General features: G+C 36.5%; 1 protein-coding gene across 4 annotated transcripts in view; it reads right to left on the reverse strand.

Annotated features, from left to right (window-relative positions):
* Positions 1-17,049, reverse strand: part of LOC131075735 (pullulanase 1, chloroplastic) — a 356,768-nt gene that overhangs the window by 45,207 nt on the left and 294,512 nt on the right. For all 4 annotated transcript variants that reach the window (XR_009113252.1, XM_058012612.1, XM_058012613.2 and 1 more), the window contains 2 exons: positions 10,231-10,287; positions 9,965-10,039 (listed from right to left, as the gene is read on the reverse strand). Coding sequence is in view for 3 of the 4 variants with exons in the window: in XM_058012612.1 (XP_057868595.1) it covers positions 9,965-10,039; positions 10,231-10,287 (132 nt within the window). In the remaining variant the exon portion in view is untranslated. The remainder of the gene's footprint in view (positions 1-9,964; positions 10,040-10,230; positions 10,288-17,049) is intronic.

The following is a 17,049-nucleotide window of genomic DNA, read 5'->3' on the forward strand; positions in this document are numbered from 1 at the left end:
ATCTGATCTGATCCATGGTGCTCCTACTAGATGCTTTTGATTCCTTTCCTTTATATCTCTCAATGTGAGGGAGAGGTCACACCTCTTCATCATGTATGCCCTTTGGCAAGAGACACACCCTTTCACCATTCCCTTTGATAGAGTGCAACTCTTCATTATTTCTGCCCTTTGAAAGGGACACAACCTCTCATAATCAGATCTGCACTTATCATTTAAATCAGATCTGCACTTCTCATTTCCAAATTATTCCCCCTCTCAAATGAGGTTCTCTTCTCCCTTTTATATCTCATTGTTGAGGGAGTTACAACCTTTCCTTTCATTTCTTTTGACTTTTCATTAACTTAATTAATTTTTAATTAACCATATTTAATTATATTTAATTATTTTATTTTATATTTTAATTTAATTTTAAATATTTTAATTTTATTATTATCATTTATTATTTGAATTTTATTGAATTTACTCCGTTTGAAATTCTTAAATAATCTACCTGAGATCACAAACTAGATTGAGTGTTTATGTTTTTGCATCAAGCTGGTGTTGATTTGTGTTTCTACTCATAACAAGAAAGAAATTTCACAATGTGTGTATTCACATGTATACTCCGTGTTTGCATATATGTATGCTTCGTGTTTTCCATGTGTATGCTCTGTGCCTTCCACGTGTATGCTTCGTGTTTCCCATGTATATGCTTTGTGTTGTTTAACTCATGTTGGTAGATGACTTAGTTGAGGAAATTAAAATAAACATTTGCTTGAGGACAAGCAAATTCGGGAAGGGCGGACTGTAATGTCCCCACTTTGAAATAGAATTCAATAATAAATGATAATAATAAAATTAAAATATTTAAAATTAAATTAAAATATAAAATAAAATAATTAAATATAATTAAATATGATTAATTAAAAATTAATTAAGTTAATGAAAAGTGCAATGAGGGCATCGACATTCTCTTATTAGTAGAGCACTGTGACCGTATCCTTTGCACCCGAGGATTTTGCCAGAGTCTTTGGCATACCAGATGAGGGAAGAAAGTAGACAAGAATGCCACTAAGATGTCACTAGAGAGGAAAGAGCAACTGCTACATCTAATATGTCGAAGCGATCTCTCAAACCAGGAATGGGCAGCGATTAAGGCACCTAAGGGCAGAGGATTGAAAAAATCGTACATCGTGCCAAGAGAATGGCAATGTCTGCTAGATGTCATGAAAAGTAGACTTACTGGAACCAGCAAGGCATCCGACATGACGGTACCCATGATTGCACTTATGAATGGATTGAGGAATGGGACGATGTACAATTGGGTTGCAGTCTTGTCCGACAGAATTCATGAATTTTTGACCCTACGACACAGCTTTTTACATGCCATTCCACACCATAGGGTTGTTCCTCGATGTTGTACACACACAGGTATCTTCGGAGAAGCATGTCTGGAAACCAAGGGAGGCATTCGACTCTTCACAGGCAACCATATTTTATTGGACCCACCTGGATACCATTGCAAGTAGTGGGAAAGCCCATTCCAGCAGGAAGCAAGGGAGACCACCACATGTGGTAGTGTCAGAACATGAGCAGGAGATAGAGACAGTTGCCAAAGATGCAGAAGAAGAGGCTAAAGAAGAGGATGATAGTAGTGCAGAGAAAGGGGAAGATTCTGAGGACACTTCTTCTAGGAGTAGCCAGAGCCATGACACATTCTGCCTTACTAGCCGAAAGGAAGTAGAGAAAACCCCTCGTACAGAGGAGAGTAGTGGTCGTGCGGTGTCTTTTGGGCACGTGACGAGAGGTATTTGTGGATTGCCAGCGGGTGGAGTGCGACCTGCAAGAGTGGGCCGACTAGTGGGAGCCATACCAGCCGTGCCCATTCCAGGATTTGGGCAGTTGAGACCCCAACCTCCATTGCTGACACCCTCTAGTGTCGCCACAGCAATTCCAATAGGGGATATACCAGTGATTCAGGCACAGAATGTGGCAGAGGGAGCTCCAGCAATATCATTGGTTCACAGCAAACCTCCTTGCATTGGGTCTGTCATATGAAGAGAACATGTACATACCGAGGTGACGGCAACTGAGGGCACGGTGACCGTAATGGCCAGAGATGATGATGCCATCATGGATGCGTGGCTGGGTCGCTATGAGATGCCTCCTATGCCACCACTGGTACCCCCGCCTGCCTCACCCCAACCACGTCCATTTTCTGAGATTGTGGACCTAGATGAGAGTAGTTCTCATCAGGAGGAGGGACGGAAGGAGTTGGCGATGGACTTCCTGCAGGACATCGTTGGGTTTGGGGAGGGGATGATAGAGATGCAACAACAGATGCAGGCCACCATCGAGAGCCCCTCAGAGGTCATAGAGATGTTTTTGGCAAAGATGGGAGCCAGTACACAGAGGATGATAGTGGAGGTTGAGGCCAGTGCACAGAGATTGGCAGCCTCTATTCAAGAGCGGGCTCTTGGGCAGCCTGCCGTTGAGGCTCTCCTCGCCCTTGCCATCGGAGGATGTGCTGAGGAGTTTGGGAAATCTTTTGAGGCCAGGGGTTGGCATGTTATGGAGACTTCGAAGATGTTGGAGGAATGGAGAAGTGAGAGGACAGCTATAGCTAGTGGACTACACTTGCTTCTACAACGGGTAGAGAAAGCCTTCCAGGACGGATACTACCAGCTCAGGCGTACCCAGCATAGTGCCTCTGCAACATAGACAGAGTGGGTGGCAGCCATCACAACTCAGGAAGAGCTAGTCACTCGCCTACATACCATGACATGGAATTGGCACAATAGAGGGCCCAAGCGACCAACCTAGACGAGGAGTTGGCTCGTGTCAAGACAGAATTGGCCCAGGAGATGGTGGGGCATGCACAGGAGGTGGCAGAAGAGGCAGCCCTTGAGACCCGTCTCACATCTACCTTAGAGGAGTTGGACGAGAAGCAGAAGGAGCTTATGGAAGTAGTTTTTATGGTGAAAAGATCCAAGGAGAGGCAGTTGGTAGCTGAGTGAGATCTCCAACATTGGACACAACAGGTTCACCAACTGAGGGAGCACTTGGCAGCAAGAGCACTGCCGGCCCCTTCTTCATCAGGGATGCCCTTTGTAGCCCCTCAACTTTGATTTTTCATGTTGTGTCTTAGTGTCATTCCCCATTTTGTTTGTACGTTGTCAAGAGACGACCTTTTTTTGGGGGGGATGATGTTGTCAGGTAATTATGTCATACTGTAATTAGAATGTTAAGGAGTAGTGGTTACGTAATGGTTGCCGACAGTTGGCACCGGACAACCTGTACCGACACCTATATATATGTACTTGGGCTTCTATTTCATATATGTAATAGGCGGAAGGGAAACTATGTTTTGAATGTACTGGCATTGTGGAATCAATGAATACAGACATATGGATTCTTCTCACTTGCATCTTTGTGTATTGTTACCTTTTCCATATTCCTGTACTATTCTGCACTGAATGCACACACACATCTCAGGGGCAGCAAGTTCAACCACAGCCCCAAACCCATTTGAATCTCCTTCCCGAATCCTCAAAGAGTTTGCAAAAGGCCCATTCAACCCCAAAAAACCTCTATTACAATTTGCTACAAGAATTGACAAAGATAAGAAAAAAATTCAGGGGGTAGTAGAGTATGGGAGTGTCATTTGTGCCACAAACAATATAAGGGCAGCTATACTAGGGTCTATTCCCATCTTTTGTGGTTAGGTGGTCAAGGGGTGAGAGGTCGCAAAAAAATAACTCAAGCTCAGAAAATTGAGGTAACTAGATTGCATATGGAGGGGGAAGCATTAAGTAAAGGGACTTCAATAGAGAGTATCAGTTTGCAGCCTAGTGTGTCAAATTCAAAGGATGATGCTTGTCATGGCGGAGAGGGTGCCATTTCTGGTAAAGGAAAGGCAAAGAAGACTAAAAGAGAAACTAATGTTGCTGATTTGTTTAACATACAAGCACGAGAGAGGGTTGAAGCCTCTATAGCCAAGTTTCTTTTTGCTCATGGTATACCATTCCATTTCTCGCGTTCATCATATTATAAGCAAATGTTCAAAGATGTCATATGTGCTGGCCCCTCATCTGTTCCACCTGGAGAAACTAAGCTACACACCACCCTTCTTGATAAAGAGTACTACAAGGTGACTATTTTGATGGAGGATATGAGACAAACATGGATGAGGGATGGATGCTCCATAATTATGGATGGGTGGACTGATATCAAACATTAGCCACTCATCAATCTTATTGTCACTAGCACTGCAGGCTCATATTTTCTTAGAGTTGTAGATTGGTAAAAGGAAGGATGCAACCTTCGAATTTCAGATTTTGAGAGAGGCCATAGAAGTGATTGGAGCCTCTAATGTTGTGTAGGTAGTGACTGATTCAGCCCATGTGTGTAAGCTAGCTGGATCGATGGTGGAGTGTGATTATAAGCACATTTTTTGGACCCCATGTTGTGTGCATGCATTGAACAACACCTTGAAGGACATTGGGAAAATTGATTGGGTGAAGGCAATGGTCCTAGAGGCTAGAGATGTGCAAATGTTCATTTGCAACCATCACACTTCACTTGCATTGTTTAGGACATTTTCGAGGAAGGAATTCCTCAAGCCCGTGGAGACTAGATATGTCAGCTACTTTATTTTGTTAAAGAGGATGCTTGAGGTCCAGGAGGCTCTACAATCCATGGTGGTCAATGCAGAGTGGGTTAGATGGCATGAGGCAAGCACACCGGAGGGCAGAAGTGTGAAACAAAAAATCCTTGATGATAACTGGTGGTCCACAATGAGGCAAGAAAATTGGCATTGCTGATTTTTTTTATTTAATTTTAAAAATGTTCATTTTAATTAAATAATTTAATGATTCATTGATTATTGATTAATATAATTTTCTAACTTGTAACTTGTTTGCACTTGCAGATACATTTGCTCCTTCATTGAGCGTATTGTTCATGTGATTAGATATGTTGATACTAACACTCCTAACCTTGGAGAGAATTATGAGACCTTTGATAGCATGCTTGGGCAGTTCAAGTAAGCTATTTATAGCAAGGACCCCACTTTGGGATTTTATGAGGAGCATCTTAGGCCCATTGTGACACGGCAGTGGAACATTATGAACAACCCACTTCACATGGCAGCCTATGCTCTCAATCCCAAATGGTATGCACCGAGACCTGGGAGAGTGCCTCCATCTAGTGATGAAGAGGTGAAAGATGGCTTTTTAAGGCAATTTCAAAAATGTATAAGGAAGATGAATCTACCAAACTCCGCACACAATGGCTTAATTTTGTCAATCTTCATGGTCCAACATTTGGCAGACCTGAGGCGAGGTCGGATAGGGCTACATTATCTCAAACCAACCCTATTGGATGGTGGACATGGCATGGTAGAGATGCACCAGATCTGAGAGTGCTTGTCATTCGTCTTCTTTCACAAGTTGCCAATTCCTCTATTGCAGAGAGGAATTGGTCCACATATAGCTTCATCCAATCAGTTAAGAGGAACCACCTTACCTCTAGACGATCGGAGAAGTTAGTGGCTGTTCATAGGGCATTGCGGCTACAAGATCGCCAGACTCTTGAGTATCGTCAGACTCCAGCCTTACGTTGGGATGTCAATCCCGAAGATGCTATGCAGGTTGATGAGGAGGAGACACCTCCAGGATTGCTTGGGGTTCCATTGGTTGAGGAGGCAACCCCTCATATTGATAGTGACTCAGACAAAGACTCTAGCTCTGATCTTGATTTAGACTCTTAGTCTTAGACCTACCATGTGTTGATTATGAACAGCCATATATTTTCTTAGTTTATCTTGACATTATGATAGACAGTTGATTATGGACTTTTATGTTTTAACTTTTCTATTTACAGTTTATGTCATCTCATACTTATGGATGTTTAATATTTAATATTTATCATTTATCATTTTATGTCTATTATGGATGTTTATGACATGTTTGTTGGCAATGATTGATAAAAGCATTTGAATTTTAGTAAAATGTTTGTCAATTCTCTTGTGAAATCTCAATTCAAGTCTAATGCATTGTATTAATGTCTATGATGAATGCCTTACCATTGTTATGATATGCATATTTGAAATTTCTCTATATTTGTAAAAAACAACCTATTTTTTAACAACCATCCCTTGTCGTCCCCCTGAAAATGATCCAAAAGTACCCCTATACCGGAAACACGTCCAAGCGTCCCCTGTCATCCCCGTCCCCGAAACTCCGTGGAACATAGGTTGTTTTTCTATCTCATGCCAGTTCCCATTTAGTTTGGCCGATCTAATAGAATGTCGAATACCATTACACATATAACATGTAGCAATTTGGCTCATGATCCAATATTAACAAGGAAAGGAGATTTCATTCTCACATGCAATATATTTATTGATCATTCATAAAGTAATATAATTATTCAAATATCAGAACTTGGAATTCCTAATCATATTCACACACATGAAACCTAACCATATGTTACTAGGTGAGTGTGTGTATCAATTCCATAATAACAAGTTACCCCTTTGGCTAGAACTTTTTCTTGATGACACTCTCTTTCCAACCTAAGAGAATGTTAATAATTCCTATCATACTTGCACAATTTTTGTCAGCAAAATCAATCTTCAATAATACTTAACATAATCAAATTGTCTACCTGATTGTTTTGATTTAAACAATTAGTACAATAATCCAACAATTAAGGTAGGCGAATTAAATGGGATGTGGCAGTTTTCGACTTAGGTTTTGAGTTGAAGAAAGATGTCCAAACTTCACAATGTAGAAAAATGAAATGACCAAAAGATACTCTTTTTCCCTTTTACAACTTGTTTTATATCCCATCTACAAACATTCGCGAACTATTTTTAAATTGCATAGAGGACCCTTTTAATTTTTAATTCACTTTGGGTCCCTAAAAAGTCGCTTTAACACACATGGTCATCTTTTAAATAAAAGAATTAATTAAACTTGTCTGAAAAATAATATTGTAAGACAAATTAAGTTAAATTAATTAAAGTATTCCCTTTCCACGCCCCTCGAATTAGCCTACAAGGATAATATAGGCTAAGGGGTCCTTCCTAAAAACTTGGGTCAAAGAACTGGACATACAATCCTCCCTCCCCAAAATTGCTCGTCCTCAAGAAATTGCTGATTTTGCTGCTGAAGAATATATTCTCATTCCCAAGTAGCACCATCTAGAGGCAAATCCTTTCAATGAACTAGATACTCTGAAATTGCGACTACCATGAAACTAGTTTCTTTTCTACTAGAGTTTTACAGCATAAAAATCAGTATGTTGTGAGTAATTATTTCTTTCTACTTTCAAACAATAGTTCCTTCTCTAAAGTGCATGTCTTTTCATTTGCAAAGGAAGTAGGAAACCTATTTGATCATGGCTAGTTTTTAAATTCTAAAATTATAGTTTATAGATCATTTTGTGCTCAAAGCAAGTGAGTGAATACCAAATCATATTATCCTATTTTACTTTGCCCAAGGTTTTCCTTTGATTTATTTTATCCTCAAACTTTATCAATTTATTTAATTGTTAGATTTGATCTAATTACTTGTTTAAGTAGTGTGCTACAATTGAATGCTAATGATTCCTAAGTTTAATATTTTTGTGCTCATCTATCACAAAGTTAGGAATATGGTGACAATTGTCACCAGCTCACAATATTTTCCCCTAAGAATCGTTGTGCTTTTATTTAAAAAACAATTTTTTTATCCCTTCATCAATAAATGAAGGGACTAACATTTTACAGCTCCTTAAATTTTACATCAAATTGAGTATGAGTATGTGCCAAAAAATCTTTCCCTTATCTCCAAGTCAAGATTAAACAAAAGGATGACAAGTCTATGTTGCTTGCTCATCATTTTTTTTTTCATTCTAGAGAAGTTCCTTGTTCTCTCTTTTCTTTTCAAGTGAATATTAGCCATGCACATGGTTTAATTTCAATAACTTCACCTTAAAGCTTCTTTTGAAAACTTGTTCATTCTCCATTTGTTGCTTACCCTATTAGATCGGTACATTTTCTATTCAAGCCACTGTAGTACATCTTCTAGGTTATTGGAAAAAATACGAATAGATGGAGATAAATAGATGGCCCAAGGTTGTCATCAACAAAGTCTTGAGCCATAGAAAGAAGTCCTAGACGAAACAAAATATCAAGTGGATGAGAAAATCAAACATTTGCTTGAATGCATGTTACAGTAATAGTAAAGAAATAGGGGCTTTTATTATAGATATATTCTACAAGTCTATGTGGAAAGAGATGTTAATGAGAGAGGAAATATTACCTTGATGAATTTAACCCAACTTTTGATCATCAACAAAAAGCCTACATAGGTTAAATATCCCTTGGACAGCAAAGATTATCATAGCTCAATTAAAGACTAATTCACATTGTCTTTGGTGCAAAATAGGCAGATGTAAAAGACTAGAAGAGGAATGAGGTGACAATTTGTGTCTTTTGCACAGCTCAGGCAGTTAAATCAGAAAACACTTATTTTAGAGTCCAAAGCTTTCAATGACATATGGGCCGATTACAGTTGCATTTTAACAGCAGCTTCCTTACAAGATTTGTTCAAAGAGGAGACGGCTGAGAAAAAAGGGTAGTTTGTCATCAAATTAAATAGCAGAAGAGCATCATTTAACAAAAAAATTGTGACAAGGTCTGCTGCCCCATAGCCTATCTTTAGTCTCATGGACATTAAAAATCTTCTATTCTATTATATTCTATCCCTTAGAGTAAACAGAAGAGTAACAAATGTCATCATATTGAAATCTTTCTTTCCACCATGAAACATTTGAGTAAATGCATTGTGAAGTTAAATTGCTATAAATGGTATTTTTTATACAATTGGAGATTTGCCAAAATTAGCCTCATAAGTTTATCACCATCTTTCTTCTGAAGATTACTGACTTTCATAGAATTGAATTAGCCTCTTGTGAATTCTGCGTAGCTTCCCCCTTTGTAATTTTAGAATAGTAGAAGATCATCATTTAAAAAAAAATTGTGACAAGATCTGTTGTCCCATAGATTATCTTTAGCCTTATGGACAGTAAAAAAATTATGTTCTATTATATTCTATCCCTTAGAGTAAACAAAACAATAACAAATGTCATCATCTTGAAATCTTTCTTGCCATCATGTCCATTGTCGAGATTTTCCTCCAAGTTTAACACATACTTCCCTATGGATGTTTTTATAATGCAATGATTTGAAATCTTTTGCTCTGTGCTGAAGATGTATTTGTGTAAATGTATTGCTAAGTTAAAGTGCTACAAATGGCACTTCTGAGACAATTAGAGATTTTATAAAATTATCCCCATAAGCTTTTATTACCATCTTCCTTCTGAAGTTAACTGACTTTCAAAGAGTTGAATTGACAGCACACAAAAATTACAAAGACGAAAAGCTACACAGAATTCACAAGAGGTGATTCCCCCTTTACAACATCAACATGAGGAATCCTACTTTTTCTATTAATCAGAAAGTAATTTCAAGATATGTATAAATGAATATTGTGCGATTGATCCTACTAGTCACCAATGTCTCTCCTCATCAATGCCCTTTATTTTATACAATCCATATCAAAAGGATCCATAGTACCCCAACAAGATTGGTAGAGAACATCAAGGGATGCATATATACGAAGGATTGTGGATAGCCAATCGCTACATCAATCCTTCATGTTACATTCTTGAATATAAGTAATGAAAACATAAAATAGATTTAGTATTAAACCAAACATCAAATCTCCACCTAGGCTCAAGTGTTTGGTCTGATGTCTTGTTTTAAAGGGTTAGATCCCAGTGATATTATGCAATATTCATTACTTGGGATTTATGATTTTTTATTCTCAATACTAAATTAATTAAAGATTAAAATGTTCCTAAAGTCCAAATGGTTAGTTAAAAAATTATTCACTTTCAATTCAAACACTAGCATCCTAACTGAACTTCAAATGACCTGTGAAAGTGCTACAATACTCGTAGCCAAATGGTTTATCCTGCATCTCTCCTCCAATTGAACTTCCTTTGCAGTCTGAAAGGATTAATCATAAAATTGAATCAATAAAAAATCGTATACTACAAAAAAGTATATTATGTGAGTGGATGTTTTGCAAGGATATAAAACATTTTTAACTATTTCTTCAAAGCTATAAACAACATAACTGTTTTTGTGTTTCTTAGATTGATTTCAACTTGAGTTGCAAGAGGAGACGTTGGTCATACCTTCCACATGACCATGTCGAATAATGTTTCATTATCATGTGCTGAGACATAATTTATCTGTACAAACCAATAAAATATATAAAATTATGCTTATTTATATAGATATTGCATGCTAGATTGAAAAGAAAAAAATGGTCTAAACTGCAAACTAAATGACTTGAAACTTGTATTTGCTTCAAATTTGAATGCAACTTGTGTCATTAGAAACTATTCTGTATTTGTATCCAAGAAGAGACAGTTACATGCTGTTAAATGTTAAGAGTCCAAAATGTTAAAAGCATGTCTATAAAATAAAAAAACTGAAGAAAGAAAATATTTTTCATTTATTTGTCCATGTTTAAAAGACCAAAATAACAAGCTCACCATATACAAAAATAAGTAAAATTTCCAAAGATCCAAAAACTTGGGGAGTTCAACAGTTCAACTGCTCCCCACATAAGTTGTTTTGGACTTTTCTCAGACGATTACATCAGCACCAAAAGTGTTCTTAGTAGGAATGCCAAGGTCATTATGCAGTCTTTCATCCTCCTTGAATTCTTTTTCATGTTCGCAAATGGCAACTTGACTGCAAATTATTGTCCTTTTGAAGCTCATCAATTCCTTCAATTATTTGCTTATCTCCATAGTTCTAGCATCAGCTTCTTGCTCCTTGGGCATGGCTGCAACAAATGACCGATTTTTTATTTTGTAGAGTGAGAAGTGAGTTAAACTTTAACTATAGGTTGATTTCATCAACCTCTTTCTCCTTTTCTTTGAATGCACTAATGGTCTTCTCCAAACTTGATGGCATGATCCATGTCCTTAATTAGATACAAATATTCAGATTTCATTATTTTCATTATATGTTTGACTACAAAAAAATTGTAATCATGATAGTTTGCTCAAGTTGACCTCTTTGTGCCTTTTGCATTAATTATTCAATGAATCGTTTTGCATTATCCAATCTTGATAAGGTTTGTACTTGATTCTCATTTGTCACCAATATATGTTTCTTCCAATCTTCTTTATGAATGTCAAGATCATGCAAAGATAATGAACTACTATTAATTAGCATACAAAAACAGCAATTTATTCATTGTAATGTGTAATGTCCCCATCTTAGTCAGGGACAGTGGTTTGAGGAGTTAGCCTATTTTTGGACCCTTGTAGGCTAACAGGGTATGGATAAGGGGGTTCTAATTCAGTGTTGAGTTCAGTTCTGGCATTCGTTTCACCAGTTTCTGACATTATATGAGGATTTCCTAATTTCTAGGGAAAAACTGCTAAAAATAGACATGGTCCTATTTTCATTGGCATGGCGAACTGTGGCCCCATCTTCTGATTGATTCAATTTTTGAGCAATAATGAGGGAGATATGAATTTTTAAGTGGTTCCCATAGGCAATTAATGTTTGAATGAAATATTAAAATAAAACCACATAGTGCATCACTTAAATTTATTTAAGTGAAAATTTAATACCTCCTAAGTTGCACGTTGCTTTTAGGGTTAAGTTGGAAACCCTAAAAGCAAGTTATGATTTTTAAAAACCTAATTGCCAAAAACAGTACTTTTGGGGTATTTAGGCAGCCAAGATGAAATTAAACCTCATTCATTGATATTGAGCATTTGACATTTCTTTTGAGCACTTGGGTAAGGCGGCTAGGGTTTGGACATGTTTTCGAGATCGTGCATTCTTTAGAATTCAGTAGCTTTGAGATTGTGAAAGATCAATCGAATTGTTACAGCTTGGTTGGCTTCATTCAGAAGACAAATTGAATTAAATTGGGGCAGATTTGGCTACTTACAGGGCAGATTTGTTGTAGGTTTTCTTATTTACTGTTATTGCTATTAAATTTTTGTGGTTTGGAAGCCTCTTTTCCCAAACTCACAGCTTGCCCATTAATTGGCGCCATCTTCTTACTGTTTGGGCGTCTTATTATTAAATAAGGGCAGATCTGGATTGATTCCAAAATAAAAGTCAGAACTTTGTAAGTTGCTGATTTAATCTTTTCATTTCAATAATATTGGCTAAGGACCTACGGGTATGCTCCTAAATTCTCCAATTTATTGTTTCAGCTAATTATTTCAATTTGTGTTGCAAATTTTAAAAACCCCCTTCTGCAACTTCTGTCTATTTCTAAAAGACAATCTTAATAATCAAAAATACCAAACAGAATTACAAATTACAGCAGATTGAAGAGTTGAACCAGCAAGGGTTCATCACATAATGTCCCCTAATGGGACCCTCTTATATTCTAACCTAGAATCACAATTTTAGTGCATAGTAAATACAATAGAGGGACACTATTGTCAACTAAAGCTTAGTCTAGAACCTACACAGCAAGTTAGTCAACATTTCCATTATGCTAAGATAGATCATATATTCAACATTCTTTATATATTACCCAATTTATATGAAGGATTCAAATTCAATAACCTTTTCTCTCCTTAAACCTGTCCCCATTATGGAGCTCAAGGAGAATCACACAAGGTGCCTCAAGTCTATCCCTCTCCAACAAGCCCAAGAGCACCAAGGACCTTGTCAACTTGGCCTCTAGGCCCACACTCGAGGTTGGTGTACCTGTTGGAGCCTAGCGCTCTTGCTTCCTTGTATTCTCCCTCTATAATTGGATGGTGAGATTGAAAGGTATTATAGACTCCATCATATAATTTACTCAATCGTCATATGAACAGTTAGTGATAGAAAGGCATTATTACACTGTCATACACATTGCAGTCTATATTAATATTACTATTAAATTCTGCATAAGAACATTATTCGGCATCATATATTAAGCATACATATTAAGCACATCTCCATGCATACCACCAAGGACAAGGATGTTACTGCTTGTAACTTAATAACAGTTCTGATCTGATCTAATCCATGGTGATGTCCCTAGATGCTTTTGATAACTTTCCTTTATATCTCTCAATGGGAGAGAGAGGTCATACCTCTTCATCAGGTATGTCCTTTGTTAAGAGACACACCCTTTCACCATTAGCACCCTTTGAAAGAGTGCAACTCTTTATTATTTCTGCCATTTGAAAGGGACACAACCTTTCACAATCAGATCTGCACTTCTTATTTAAATCAGATATGCACTTTTGATTTCCAAATTATCCCCCCCTCAAATGAGGTTCTTTTCTCCCTTTTATATCTCATGTTTGAGGGAGTCACAACTTTTCGTTTTATGTCTTTTGACCATTCATTAACTTAATTAAATTTTAATTATATTTAATTGTATTCGTATTCCTTAATATTTTAATATTTTAATTTTATTATTATTATTTATCATTAAATTCTATTTCAAAGTGGGGACATTACATTCATACCTTCCAATGATGTCATCATGGAAGCCTAATTCACAAGGTTCACCAATTCTAATACTTGATATTTAGAATTCCGTGAATGTTTTAAAAACTTCAAAAATCATTAATATTAGCCCCAAAAATTGTACAAAAAGGGTCTAGGTCTTTTCTATTAAAATATATTTTTATAAAGATTTATATTGAGTTGTGGGATGTGGGAAACTATTGTCAAAGTTGTCAAATGAGTGATAGAAAAAGTGCTTGGGTTATTGACAATGGAAACACCTCTAAGTGGGCTCAATATGGTTCTTTGTGCAAGTAGTTGTGGCTATGAGAGTGGAGGCTTTGCAATCTGAGCAAGTGGGGGAATTATAATCTAATTGTTCTAGAGAAAATGATCGTTGCGCAACCCAATACCAAGTTGAAGCAAGACCCAACGCAACAAATACCACTAGCATCATTTTCCCAACGGATTAGCAAAAATAATGATAAATGGATTGAGAAGCGAGAAAACTACTATCTACAAAGTTCTCACCTATTAGCAGTCAATGAGTCCAACCGCAAAAGTAAGGCATCCCTATTCTACTATTGTTGCCAAAGCATGTAATGCATGTAATGTCCCCTACTAGGAAGCTGCCAATTCCTATAACTTAATAATAGTTCTGATCTGATCTGATCGATGATCCTGTCACTAGATGCTTTTGACTCCTTTCCTTTATATCAATGTGAGGGAGAGGTCACACCTCTTCATTATGGATGCCCTTTGACAAGAGACACACCCTTTCACCATTAGCACCCTTTGAAAGAGTGCAACTCTTCATTACTTCTGCCCTTTGAAAGGGATGCAACCTTTCACAATCAGATCTGCACTTCTTATTTAAATCAGATTTGCACTTCTGATTCCCAAATTATCCCCTTCTCAAAATGAGGTTCTCTTCTCCCCTTTTATATCCCATGTTTGAGGGAGTCACAACTTTTCCTTCCATGTCTTTTGACCATTCATTAAAATAATTAAATTTTAATTATATTTAATTATATTATTTATATTTTAATTTAAATTTTTTTTTATTCCTTTCTATTTTAATATTATTATTATTATTTATCATTAAATTCTATTCCAATGTGGGGACATTACAGTCTGCCGCACTCAAGATTGCTTGTCCTCAAGCAATGATCATGGAATGTTCAAAATGATTCCCAATATGAAATGGCTTTCAAAACACTCATAGAATAAACATGTTGCTACATTTTTTTGTAAAAACCCTAGTTCTTGCCCTAAATCACCAATTTATGTAAAACTACAAATGGAACAGGATGTGTACCTGATGGAGATCCTGCAATAGGTTAGGAAACCATTGGAACTAATAATATAAATCTCTAAAGAAAGATAATTAAGCATAGATTAACTTAACCAAGGTCTCATCCAACTCCCTATAGGAGCTCAATCATAAGAAAGTGGGACTAAGAGGAATGATGAGGTGTCCAAGAGACCCTCTACCCTAGGCCCAAGAGCGGAATGAAAGCCAGTGTAATGCCCCGCCAGGAAACCCCGAAGGGATAAAGCTAAAACACACAAATGGAGTGCAAATATTTTTTTTTTTAAAATAAGACACAACATAAAGATACAATGAGTTATCAAAAGCTTAGATAACACAGTGGAAGACTAAATAAAACCTAAGGAGTTTCCCAACGTGATTACGTAAATTAACATCTAACTCAACTCACGACATCTGACCTAGTAAAGCAAGTTAACTTAATTTCATGTTCTTACTTTAAACAAGGATATAATTTGTTCAGTAAATTAGCATTATAGATAATAGGACGCGTTCATCCATTATGGTTGAAGATGAGTCTAACATGAGGAAATTTACCGATTGAAGTTAAAACATAGATAACATATGAATTCATCCATTAAGGTTAAAATATAGTTAACTTGAAGAGATCATCCATTTTAGTTAAAATAAAGCTAATATGATGAAGTTCATTTATTAAGGTTAAAATGTAAATAACCAAATGAGTTAATCCATTATAGCCAAAGCCCTCTTGGCCTCATGGGACCATTAGTCAAACTACCATTAGGTGGGCTACCTAGTGAGGTATCCTATTACCGCTCCTCTTCATCACTTCAATCCTTATCCCCTTGTTAATAATCAATTATGATAGAGTTTGAAATACAACAGAGTGTCCTGAATGTCCTTACCCTCTAAGTCCAAGAGCGGTGGACTTCGTCTTCAACCCCTTGGCCTCATGGGACCATCGGTCAACTACCATGAGGTGGGCTACTTAGAGGAGGATCTCATTACCGTTCTCCCTCTTTGTACTTCCTTATATTACTACCATGGCAGTTCGCTCAACATATGCATCATAGGGTATTCTTCATACAAATGATAATATGAATTACATATACATTTCATAATTATGTAATTTTAAGACAAGTTTTCTCTCATCCTTGTCTCACATCACTTCTTAAATGGTTTGCACAATATCATAGATATCACTTAATGTTAAGAACTTATGATTAGAAGCATGACACACATCTATGACTTCAAATACAATGTTCCCAAATAAATATGTCTATAGTAATCATAGACACTCATGAAACAAACACATCAGATATGAATCAAACACAGAGCACACACTTGAAAACATGAATCATACACATAGATATCTACAAACATGGAGAATACATGTGAATACACATATTGTTAGATTGTTTTTCCTTAACTAGGATGATTCATTGATTCATCTTTAGATTCTTTACCCTGCAGGATGGTAGGATCATTGCTCTGATACCACTGTAATGTCCCCTACTAGGAGGCTGCCAATTCCTGTAATTTAATAATAGTTCTGATCTGATCTGATTGATGATCTTGTCACTAGATGCTTTTGACTCCTTTCCTTTATATCTCTCAATGTGAGGGAGAGGTCACACCTCTTCATTATGGATGCCCTTTGGCAAGAGACACACCCTTTCACCATTAGCACCCTTTGCAAGAGTGCAACTCTTCATTACTTCTGCCCTTTGAAAGGGACGCAACCTTTCACAATCAGATCTGCACTTCTTATTTAAATCAGATTTGTACTTCTGATTCCCAAATTATCCCCTTCTCAAAATGAGTTTCTCTTCTCCCCTTTTATATCCCATGTTTGAGGGAGTCACAACTTTTCCTTCCATGTCTTTTGACCATTCATTAAAATAATTAAATTTTAATTATATTTAATTATATTATTTATATTTTAATTTAAATTTTTTTTTATTCTTTTCTATTTTAATATTATTATTATTTATTGTTAAATTCTATTCCAAAGTGGGGACATTGCAATGTATTAAAAGATAAAGTTATTATTATTAATATATTAAATAATTAATATATAAATTCAAAAAATTGAAATTTTTTGATAATTTCTTTATATTAGATGAATTTAGTCAAAAAAAAATTATATCGCTGAATTTAATCCTTGTCGAATTCAAACATGAATGCGAACCTTTTGAAATAGATGGGAGCCATAGGTCTCATGTGCCTCTCC

Source organism: Cryptomeria japonica, chromosome 1 (assembly GCF_030272615.1).
Source record: "Cryptomeria japonica chromosome 1, Sugi_1.0, whole genome shotgun sequence".
NCBI classification, from domain to species: domain Eukaryota; kingdom Viridiplantae; phylum Streptophyta; class Pinopsida; order Cupressales; family Cupressaceae; genus Cryptomeria; species Cryptomeria japonica.